Source organism: Neomonachus schauinslandi, chromosome 12 (assembly GCF_002201575.2).
Source record: "Neomonachus schauinslandi chromosome 12, ASM220157v2, whole genome shotgun sequence".
Classification (NCBI taxonomy): domain Eukaryota; kingdom Metazoa; phylum Chordata; class Mammalia; order Carnivora; family Phocidae; genus Neomonachus; species Neomonachus schauinslandi.
Window position 1 is genome coordinate 89962968 of NC_058414.1, and position 12438 is coordinate 89975405.

At 40.7% G+C, this 12438-nt stretch overlaps 1 protein-coding gene across 2 annotated transcripts in view; it reads right to left on the reverse strand.

Moving 5' to 3' along the window:
* Positions 1 to 12438, reverse strand: part of DGKI (diacylglycerol kinase iota) — a 431941-nt gene that overhangs the window by 205607 nt on the left and 213896 nt on the right. For both annotated transcript variants that reach the window (XM_021692768.1, XM_044919913.1), the window contains exons 7-8: positions 9728 to 9799; positions 6183 to 6299 (exon numbers count right to left, since the gene is read on the reverse strand). In XM_021692768.1, coding sequence (XP_021548443.1) covers positions 6183 to 6299; positions 9728 to 9799 — 189 coding nt within the window. The remainder of the gene's footprint in view (positions 1 to 6182; positions 6300 to 9727; positions 9800 to 12438) is intronic.

Here is a 12438-nt window from a genome sequence, read left to right on the forward strand (position 1 = left end):
CACCCCGCCTGGGTCAGTCTTGTTGTGAGAATTAAAAGAGCATGATTTTCAAGAACATAAAAATTATTCCAAGAAGTTATTTTGTAGACTTGCTGTGGTATTATTCAAGAAACCATTAATAATACTTGTGCTGTGTTCTACAACAGAGCATCCCTGTTATCAAGGGCAGCTAACTCAGTCATATAAAGGGTTTGCTTCGCAAGCTGAACACCATCCCAACAGTGAAATGTTGTACCCTCATGTGGATTTTTGCATTTTTCAGACTCTAACAACATTTGCCCCCTGTACATTTTGTGCCCACTGTTATGTTCAAATCCTAAGAATAGATAAAGGCCTTCTGTTTTTTTGGACCAGGTATTGGGGTAGTACTACTTTACTACAGAAATAATCCTACCAACAAAGTCTCTATCATAGTCAGGACCCCTTCCTGGGCTGTTAAAAAAAAATGCCTATGGGTAAATCACTCGACTGGGAATAAAACTTAACTACTTCTTAATATTCTTTAGGGCTTTTCCCAGGTTATGGGATCACAAAGGACTGGTTATAACAACAGCTCCAAAGAGAAGATATCTCACACTTCACCATCCCAAATGAAGCCTTCCCCCATTGTATACCGGAAAAAACTCTGATGGGTGGTAGGAGAGGCATGGACTTCGTCTACTAGTGAGTGTTCTCATGCTGCCCTGCTCTAGCTGCGCCATTGGGACAAAAGTTGTTCTGAGGATAGGCAAGCAGAGAAATAAAGAAAACTACTTCCAAAAGATAAGGACAGGGTCTCTGCCATTTCTCAGGCATATTTGGTTAAATCATAGCAAGTATTGCCTAACCTTTAGAATTGACCAAAGGAAATGGCTGGAGCAATTTTGAGAGATATGTTTGATCCTAGCTATTATATATCCTGGGTCTCCAGCATTTTCACATTATCCAATTATAAGGAATAAGGACTAACACGGAGAGAGCCCACACGGGCTAGGAAGGAGTTGATTGCAGCATTTTTTATAAGTAGACCATTAGAACCAATATAAATCTCCACCAGTAGGGAATTGGCTAAATAAACATATTTATAGTATGGAATATATATATATATAGCAGTTTAAAAAGGAGTTAAATCTGGATGTATTAATACAGGCTTCTCCCCAATATTTTTTTTAAGCTAGGAAAGCCAAGTTTTAAAGTATTACATTCAGAGTGATGTCATTTATTAAAAACACACACCTCTAGTCTCCTATAACTTGACCCCACAAAAATTCACGTATCATGGGTATTTCTCCATCAGCTCCAAGCACTCGCACTACTATTTCAACATCTTTAACTTATTTATACAGTCAAAATATTATCCTCTAACATTTTCAGTCCAGAGGAGAAACACTGACATCTGTAACATTAAATATAACTTTGCCTTTAAATATATGAACAGATTTGTGCTTGATTCTTAAAATTTGGTTCTCTTTTAATTCTGGACTGTCATCTAAATTTCATCATCTTTTATTTTCTAGGTCTCTCCAAATAATTTGGTGATGAAACCCAGCAAATCATCCAGACCAGCCCTGGTTCCCCTTACCATCCAAGCTTCACACAGCTGGTCCCAGAGCAATGATCTACTCAGAACCAGCAAACTTTTAACAAATACGGAAAATATATGACTTAATTCCACCTCTTTACAACCTGCTTTTCCTGACCATTATACACTCAAGTAGGTTTCTTTCTCTTTAGAGTCATTTTTTAGACACAAGCATCACAAATAAAGCTGACTTTATTTGGTGATCCACCTTAACAGTTGTTCTCAGAATGTTCAATAAACTTGTGTTGTCCTTCCTCATCCGTCTTCCCAGTGAGTCCCCTCACATCCTTCAAGACCAAGCACAAACAGCATTTTCTGTTTAGCCTACAATGATCTCCATCACCAAAATTGCTCAGTTCTTCATGTTTCTACCTCATTCCTACATCTCAGGTCACACTCACCACTCAATGCCTTAGAAGTGCTAGCCTCTCACAGACCATGGCTGGTCCAACCAACCTGTGAGGCATCCTCCTCTCACCACCCTGTGTATATCCATCCTAAAAGATGCATGCTGACGACCAAGGCAAACCTTCCAGATACTTGAAGACCACTCTTTTTTATTAAGGATTTATATGTGGCTGAATTCCTTTTCCAGAATCCACGAACTTCCTGCCCAGGGATTTAGTCTGTTGTATCAATTTTCTCCCGTAAGGAGGATATTCTTTGTGGACATCAAATGAACATCTGTTTCATCTGTGGGCCTCCTGCTGCATCGAATGGCATCTGTGAATGGAGTTAAATGTCTACTTCATGCAGTTAAGAATATCTTCTTGTTTTTAAGCAGTGTCCTCGCATACAGAAATATACAGAAAAAATATACATAAATTCTACAAGCAGGAAACACATTTTGTCTGCTGTTCTCCATCTAATTTCCACATTCTTTTTTTAGCCTTTCTCCATGTCTCCAGTGAATTCTTGAATCTCACTGCTTCCACGCCATCACTAACAGCTTGCCACCCACACTCTACAAACTATAGTTTTGATGGTCATCAATGCTCTAGAGCCAAACACAAAGACTCTTCTCAATCCTTGTTATTTTGTAATGCATAGAGAATTTAACACTGATGACTTCCCTATTTTTCTTTCCATTTTTCATAATGAAACTCTGTGCTATGAGAGGCCTCTCCCTGTTCTGCAGGATTCTCTACCTCCTTTCACTTTCTGGTTGTGGATGCTCACCGTGTCTTCTTCAGTTCTTCAATTCAGTAAATGAATAGCTCTTAACTCTCTGCCATGGGATAAAGATCATGCTAGTGAACACACAATCCCACTACAGTGTAAAATACAACAGTTACAGTGGCGTAGGTTGAGATGCCACTTGAGAGCACACCCAACACCAGGCTGTGGCCCCTACTCTGCCTCTTTCCCCATGAGAATCCTTCTCTCCCCTTATTCTCTCAGTGTAATACAGATGGCTCAGGGAACAATAACTTCTGTTGTTGGTTTTCATCTGTTGATGTAGAACTTCATTTGATACCCTGTACTCAACAAGGAAAATAACAAGAGCTAAACTCTGAGTTTTACAATGAGCTAGGTTCTGTTTTATGTGCTTTATTTTTATTTTTTTTAGTTCATTAGTCCTCATGAAAACCCTATAATTAGGTACTAGTATTATTTACACTTTGCAGATGAGAAGCTGAAGAGTTTAAATTCTTTGAGATTATACAAGTCATTAAACAGCAGAGCAAGTTTAAGAATCTAGGCAGTCTGGCTCATGAGCTAGAACTCTTTTTTTAAAATTTTTATTGTTATGTTAATCACCATACATTACATCATTAGTTTTAGATGTAGTGTTCCATGATTCATTGTTTGTGCATAACACCCAGTGCTCCATGCAGAACGTGCCCTCCCTAATACTCATCACCAGGCTAACCCATCCTCCCACACCCCTCCCCTCTAGAACCCTCAGTTTGTTTTTCAGAGTCTATTGTTTATGAGCTAGAACTCTTAACAACTGTATTGTCCCCCATGATCATCATATACTGGCTTTCAAATGGAATTTAATTAATTTATTAAATTATTTCTTTTTGGGGCCCATAGGAGGAGGGACTACAAAATTTTTAAAGATATGTGACTCAGCAAGGCTTGCTATAGTAAGACAGTGAGGCAGCAGGACATATCATTAAGAACTTGGTTTCCAGAATCAGAATTCCTAGGTTCAAATGTCACCTCAAACTATTTAATAACTATATGGCCCCAGGTAATTTATTTGACTTTAATTCTCACTTTCCTCAGCTACAACGTGGGAATAGGATACCTGCCTCAGAGGTCACTTGATGGTAAAATGCGATACTGAATGTAAAGTACTTAAAATATTTCCTGATACATATAAAAGCATTCAATATGTGTTAGTTTTTCTTATTCTTAATTAGTACTTTCTGAATCAGAGAAGGACAATAAAAAGGTGTGTGTGTGATGAAATCAATATGGACTTTAGCATCCAGACTGTGAACTGTAATACCATCCGCCATTAAAAGTAACCAAGATTCCTCAGAGAAATGGCTGCTTCCAGGTATGGGCAGGAAATGCATAAGATGATCCTGGAACATGGTATGATTCCTGAAATCAAGGAAGGCATCAAAACCCTCATGGCTCGTGAAAAATGGAGACAAGAGCCATCTGAAAGGGGGTCTAACTGGTCAAAGATAAAACAATATGAATATAAAAAAATGATGCCGATGGATTGAAATATCATATATTTTATATATCACATAAGGTAAGTTGACAATTCATAATGATACTCTCTGAAAACCACCACCACCACCCTTAGCCAACTAATAACATTGCTAAGGTACCAACTTATTATTCTGAAAATTTACAAATAAAGGTAAATACTCAAGCATCTGTCATGTATTGGCTTTATTTTTTAGTTCCCTTATTACCAGCAGGAAAATAAAGAAGAGTAAAAATTGGGAAAACCACCTCTTGGTAACCCCTAATATAACAGATTTAGGTAATAATCTTCAATGGATAAAATGGTGAAAGGCTGATGGACAAGTTTATGATAGATGGATTAGAAGCATAGCTCCCAAACTCACTGATCAGTCTTAGAACTAAGAGTGAACAATCTGCTACCCCATTCCTTTGAAAGCAACATCACAGAGATACACTACCACCCATGTAGTGTAAACTAGTCTCACAGCTTCATGAATATAATTTTGGACACAGCACCCTTGCTCATGCCATTCTCCTGCCTGCTATTTCCTCTCTTCTCCATTGATCTAAATCCCACCCATCTTTAAAGAAGTAGAGTAAAATTCACCTCCTTCATGAGATTCTCCCTGATCTTTCCTTAAGAAAACTACACAGTTCTTCAGAACAAGGATCATGCATTACATCATAATGCCTAGGAGCTTTCTCATTACCATCAAAGTTTTCAGTGAAAACATGTTGATTTAACTGAATATTTAATATAACACTCTTAGAGAGATTACTGAATTTTAGGGGTTGGGGAACCAAAGAAGTAAAAAGGTTAGAGATTTTAAATTAACAGTAAATTGGAATTGGTACTTGAATTTCAAATGCAGTACTACACTTGCTATCACCTTGGGCCACTCATTTAACAGCTCTAAAATGTAAGATGAAAAAGCTAGACTCTCCATTTTTTAATGTATAGATACTGCACTTGCCTCTGGAAGAGATTTCCCAAGGGCTTTTGTGGACTGTAACTAGGAAAGCTTATTACTAAATGTTACTCATCAACAGAAGCTGAACTTTATGTAAAAACACACAAAGCAAAACAGTGTCCTTGATCTACCAGTTTTTTAAATACAACTGAATCAGTGAGAATAAACTGCATGATGATTTTGAAAACCGTATAAAGTAGGACTGCCATATCTTTTAAAGATATTACATTCAATAGGCCATCGTACGGTAGCTGCATCTCTAGGAGAGGTATCATCTTTCCCACCATAGCATTACAAGTCTGCCATCCCATAACTTGGAGCTCAAGGTCTAAGATGTATGGTACGAAGGTAGAAATTTGGCTATCAAAGATTACAACCTTCTTGAGAAACCCCTATGGTTTCGCAGCATATTGCAGAGATGCTCTAGGACAGAATGTACAACAAGAACTGAATACAGAATGAGATTAGATATTAAGAGGATAAATTCTACTTTGCCTTAAGAAAAGAGTGTTGCTCTCTGGGCAGGCCTTGTGTATTTAGGAAGGTCATGACCCACAGTCTGCCGTTCAGGTTGGAAGTGGTGGTAAGCTCAACCAAACAATGAAGCCTGCACAGTTTGCCCTCACCTTTACTCCCTGGGGATGCCCAGGCTGGAAGAGAAGAGAGGTGTGTAAGAATTAGCTGCACCCACTACTAGTCTTTAACGAACTTAGGAGAACACCCAAAGTGAGTACCATTAGCACATAAAGGGGAAGGAACCATTCCTGCTGTGGAACTCGGATTTCTTCAGGAAAGGGAGGCTGGTTCCATGAGAGAGCCCAACTGCAGTAAAGTGATGGGCTAATGGAATGAACTGGGGAAGCTAAGCATGGGGCTGTGGGGATGAGAGAGCAGAGATTTTCGGAACCCAAAAAAGAGTCAGGGCAAGAAAAGCAAGAAGCAGCAGTTCCTTTTTCTCTGCACTGGCCCAGCAGCACCAGGGGCCCAGAAGTTACCTGAGGTTTCTTCACCTTAATGATCCAGGTGGGCGGGACAATAACAGCAGCGTGAGCCCCCAGGGAGCAGGGTTCCTCAATTTGATGCAGCATGAAGCAGGTCACCTTATTGTGAAACTGAGGAGAAAAAAAGGCCAATAAACAATCTTGGGCCAAGGGCACCACTAAAGCAAGAAGGAATTAAGAACATGCGCACACAGGCACTCACCCAGCCTCGCAGACATGGAAGACACATGCTCCTTATCACCACCCAAACAGCCCCGGAACTGAGAGACCAGATTTGGAACTCATTCCACTTTACAAACTGATAAAGAAATCAATCTTGTAGGTCAAGGCCAGCTAAAACTTTGTAAGCTTTTAATGGGATATTTATATAACGAGGTCTCGGAGGGTTCTATTAATCCTAACCCTGGATATAATTTTGTTGCACTTGACTTGCACTTGTCACAGACTTGATGTGGGATAATGCTGGGGAGGCAATGAAGGCAAGCAGAAAGGCAGGTTCTCTCACCTGTCCCTCTTTTTTCTAATCATAGGTGTAAATCCAACCCAGGTAGTTCCTCTAGTTTAGGAAACCCAGGAAAGAAGCAGCAGGTCTGTTCTAGAGAGTTCTTAATGCAAGAGGTAATGAAGAGATTGCCTCTGCTGGATTTGTCTGGGGCTGCTAAAAAATACAATGACCCTAACTACACTTGGTAAGTCTAAAAGGCTTCCTGTTTTTGAAAGGAAGAAAGTAAATGTAACTGATGATCATAACAATACCTCAGGATTAGTGGTTTAGCTCTGTACCAATGGACTGAGTGACCATCATCTTTTGTGTGTAAAATGATAATGATGTGTGGTAACAATTTTTTCCTAGTAAACAAAATCCACATTATACAATAATTGTAGGCCTTAAAGTTTTAATCAGTGATTTTTAAAAACTTTAACATCCGTTTCTACTGTATTATACTTAGTGGAACCATACATTGTCATCTTAATGGGAACAATTTTAAGAATGAGAGGGAGCACTGCAAATAATTATGTTGGAACAACAAACATAAATTAGGACTGTCTCAGGAAACCTGGCAAATATGGCCACCCCAGTTATGTCACAGAGGGAATTTGTCTTCATTTCTGCCTATTCTCACATGATCCCATAGCAAATTACTAATTAGGTATGAATGCAGAATAAGTCAGTAATTTCCCCTATGACCAGTTATTTGTGATCTGCAAACAGTGACATACTAGAAAATATTATTTGAATACCTTCTTCAAAAATTGACTTTTTCTTTTTTTTTTTTTTAAAGATTTTATTTATTTGACAGAGAGAGATACAGCGAGAGAGGGAACACAAGCAGGGGGAGTGGGAGAGGGAGAAGCAGGCCTCCTGTGGAGCGGGGAGCCCGATGCAGGGCTCGATCCCAGGACCCTGGGACCATGACCTGAGCCGAAGGCAGACACTTAACGACTGAGTCACCCAGGCGCCCCCAAAATTGACTTTCTTTTAAGCAATTCAAATAAATCCCTAAATGGATGTTGAGTGCATTTCTAAAATGGTCAAGATCCCCCAAGATGACCCATTTCAACTGTCAATTTATAGCCGAGTAATCGCCAATCCAACAGACTAAGAGTTATGTCCAAAAGTGCCTAACTTTTACAAGGTGGAGTCAGAGCCTAAAGCCCAAAAAACCAGCTCTTGAACCCATTTTTTTTTCCCTGCTGCAGAAAGTGCCTATAGACAGCACTTGTTTGACATCAGATATCCTAGAAGGGATTACCTGGAGGGTTAAAATATATCACCAGTGTAATTTGTCTTAAAATGTTTTGTATCTTTAATTCTTGCAAAATCACCTACAATGTGATTCAACTGGACTATGAATTAATGACAAGAGAACATGTGCGCCACGTAAAGTGGGAGTGAGTTCCCAAATTAACGGACCCTGGATAACCCATCTCATCACAGCCTGGTAGCACAGGGGTGGAGCAGACGAAGTCTATAGGAGCTCAAACCACCAGTGATGCTCTCCCACAGGTGGGGCCTCAACCGATCAGGGAAACTAGCAGCACAGATACTGTCAGGGACAACTGGAACCTGAATTAGCTTCTTTCTCCTCAGGTGGATATACTGCTTTGCTGGTATAGTTTCATTCAAGAACTAGGATGACCTTACATTTGTGAGCATGTTCTTGAACAGAAGCACAAAGATTATTTGTGTAAAAACTAACTGACGGGAGATGGAAATGCCTAGAAAATGTGGCAGGATAGGGATACAGCGAGCAATGAGCTTTCCAGACCAATGCATCCCTACCTAGCAACAGTAGGTTCTCCTGATACTTGGGTGCCTAGGGAAATTATGCCAGAGAGGTTAGGTCAAACTTTATAAGATTCCCCAAATTCAAAAGTTTTTGACCCACAAAAATGTCAATTTTATGTGTTTCAACTAAATGTATCTGCTCCTGCCCTGTGGGCTCTTTTGGCTAGTTAAGTCTGATGTGTGTAGAGGGCTGAAGTCTTCCTGTAGACCCTTAAATTACCTGGAACACCACAGCCCTTTCTTTTCAGGCTGGTTGTGCAATGAGTGGACTCTACGTCCCAATTATATAGTCATTCAACAAAGTAGGTGAACTGGGAGATTAGAGCAGGGGTCCACAAACTTTTTCTATAAAAGGCCCACATAGTAAATAGTTTAGCTTTAAGGGGGCCATACTTTCCCTGTTGCAACTACTCAACTCTGCTGTTGTAACATGAAAGAAGCCATGGACAATATATAAATGGATGGGCATGGCTGTGTTCCAATAAAATGGTATTTATAAGAACAGGCAGCAGTCAGATTTGGTCTATGGGCCATAGTCTGTCAACCCATGAGTTAGCACTGTCTGGTTAAAAAAAACCAAAACAAAACAGGTGCATAAGCAAACAAGAAAATGAACCACCTGATTGGAAGAGAGGTTAAAAAATGGACAAAGGATAGATAAAAGAGGAAAACAGGGAAACTACCATTGGATCCTAATGAATATATATGCTCAAATGTAAAGAAGAGTTACATTTCAATGAGTATACACACAGCTATAACAATATCCAAGCCTAAGAAGGGTACGAGACCACTCCTTACCCCAACAGCACCCCGTAAGAAAGTCACCCACATCAAAAACAAGAACCAACATGGCTGGATTCTGGTGTTAGAGGGATTGGATTATCTAATGTTGCAACTTCCAACCATAGAGGAGTTATCAACAATCTAGTGTTGTGGAAGAAATACAGTCTATGGGGTGAGAAGTCCTTGATTCTAGGCCCAGGTTAGAACCAGGGGAGGATTTCCCAGTCTCTGATCCTAGGCTTCAGTGTATATAAATGAAGGGGTTAATTGATCTCTATAGTTTCTTCCAGGTCATATAGGCTATAGTTCTATAGTTTTAATCTTTCTTCCTTCAAGGATCCTACATGAGAGAAATAGTACATAAATTAGAATAACCTTCCACTTATAGACAGCAACTTGGGTAATGACATAAGTCTACTGTGATAAAACATAAGCCCATTTTGTTTCATTTTGTCCCCAAACTTACCGCCTGCTTGCACCAGGAACAGCTGATAGCCACAATCTCTTTACTGTGGAAGGAGAATTTTTGCTGGAAGCCCTGGGATATTAGGACAAGAGATAGAGAATTTAAAACCACTTCAATCACAGCACGCATTTGACCTCCTGAAGTCCAATGAAGCAAGTAAGGCCAAAAGTGGCCCTACCACTCAAGGTAACTCAAGGGACTGCAAATGCCACATTCAGCACTTATGTCCTCCACCCTCTGCCATCCAAGAACTTCCCACTCCTGAAACATCTGGATCATGAGAGGAGGCACCAGTATTTTCTGTGCCACTAACTACTCAAAGTCAGCCACAAAAAGAGTTGTTTCTTTTCCCCAAATAAATGTGGTCAGATAGGATTTTATTATAAGCAAAGGCAAAGCCGCTATTGGGTCATGTGGTTCTTTGTAAGGCTGGGCATCCATCTCAGAGGGGCCGCACAATGTTAACATCTGAGAACCCACAAAAAGAGAAATTAAGTATCAGTGTTAGGACCTAGAAGTCAAGGTCTGGGAAGAGTCCAAGGGTGTTGTAGGAAATTCAAACACTTTCACCATCCCCTTGGGACTCAAAACAAGCAGTTTTCAATTTTCATTCTTCACTAGCAAGCAGCAATGAGATTAATGGAAGAGCAAACACAATCCTCTTAAATGAACAAACAGAATTACTTTTCCATCAAGAACGGAAGAGATGCTTTTTGGCGGCTGTTGTCCTTAAATAATTACCAGAGAGAAGTAGGCAGTAATACTCTAAGAATTTTGTTTAGCCTTACCAAAGCTCATCCATTTCTATCTGCCTGTGACATCTAAACCCAAATAAACTAATGCAAGACAATGACAAAAAAAAATTGAAATAGGGATTTTGTAAAGTGATCAAAAGAAAACAAAGATGCGATGGGCAGGGAAGCTATTAAAGTGCTGGCTGGAAAAGTCTTGCTTTAATGTGTACAGATCATTTTAAGAAAAAAAATCAGTTTACACATTACTATAAGAATTCCTAATGGCACTTTTTTGCAGTCCCCAGGATTCCTACCAATCTATAGCATTGTACAATGGAGGACTTCTTCCATTTTGAGCCTCTCCCTTCTCTTGGGTTCCTAAAACACATTCATGTTCTCCATCTGCTTCTCTTATCTCCTGCACATGACAGAAGACCAGGACCACTTTCAGCCCTCTGGGCTCTGTGGTTCCTCCTTGAATCCTCTTCTTTTGTCCCCAACTCAAACCTCACTTCCAGAAACATGACTTAATATCAGACTCCCCTGAATTTTGAAACATTGCTCCATCAATACCCCCTTCTCAGCAACTGAAGTGCTAACAATCATTCCAAGTGCAGAGGACTTAATGCAGCAGGCTGGAGACCGCTCTCCTTACAAGGCCTGCTTACAAGGTTGACCCTTGGCTGGCATCTAGAAACTTGGATTTCAAGAGGGTTCCCGAATTCCCCCAAACACTTAAGAGCGGCTCACTGCACCGAACATGTTGGTACAAACAATGTGGTTTATGCTGAACACCTGCTTTCCTTTAGAGAGTCTGGGATTTGGGTATGTGCCATGCAGAACATGCTTACGTAACCAGTCCCCAATAAAAACTCTGGGCACTGAGCCTCTAATGAGACCAGTAGACAATATTTCACACGTGCTGTCACAACTCGTGTTAAAGGAATTAAGCACATCCTATGTGGCTCTGTTAGGAAAGGACTTTCAGAAGGTTGCACCTGGTTTCCTCCAGACTTTGCCCCATGTGTCTGTCCCTTTGCTGATTTTGCTTTGTAGCCTTTCATTGTAATAAATCACAGCTGTAATACTTACTGAGTCCTAGGAGTAATCCTAGCGAATCTTCGAAACAGGTGGTCTTGGGGACCCTAACACGCTCACCTCTCCCCCAAAAATTGCCTCCTCCTGTCAACAATACTGTCATTTTCCACAGAAAGGATGCACTGTTTGTAAAACACACATGGACTTCATTATTAGGATAGGTGTGGTGTTCGCTGCTGTGTGCAACAACCCACACTTCCCCAGCACCGGGAGAACCGCCTGACAGAAAGGGCTCACAGAGAGGAAACAAAGTCAGGGGGCCAAAGGGTTAGGTAGCCCGGTCCTTTCAATTCAATATGGTATAATTCAATTCAATATGAGTCTATGTGGTATAAGATGGAACCAAGTACGAAGGAATGAATTCACACGGGAGGTGTTTGCCAAGTTCGCCCATCACCTCTCGGGCCACTCTTGATGGACCGGGTGAAAGAGAGATGAATAAAACTTCTCTTTAGGGCCATAGCAACAATTTGTGAGTGTGTGAGGAAGGAAGCTGTAGCCAAGAGCAAATATACTGAAGCAGGTGCAGGGTCTGCACAGGGACCCCAGAGGCCAGCCGGGGCAGCATGACCAGGTCCCCCCAGCCTGCTCCTCCCAGCCAGCAGCCCTCAGGCCCCACTGATGGGTCACTTCACATCGGGACATCCAATAGAAGCTGATGGAGAGATGGCAAAATTAGCTCCATTTGCTAACTTCTTTCTCCCGGGGTAGTCTGTTTCCCCCTGTGTTCTTCATTCTATCCTGGGCATAGCCACCAGGGCAAAAGCTACTTCTTACATATCAGTGTCTGTCTCAAAATACCCAAATAACTACTTTCCTCAAGATTACAGAATCAACTATCATACTGGCATTTAGAGCCATCCATAATCTTCCCAACAT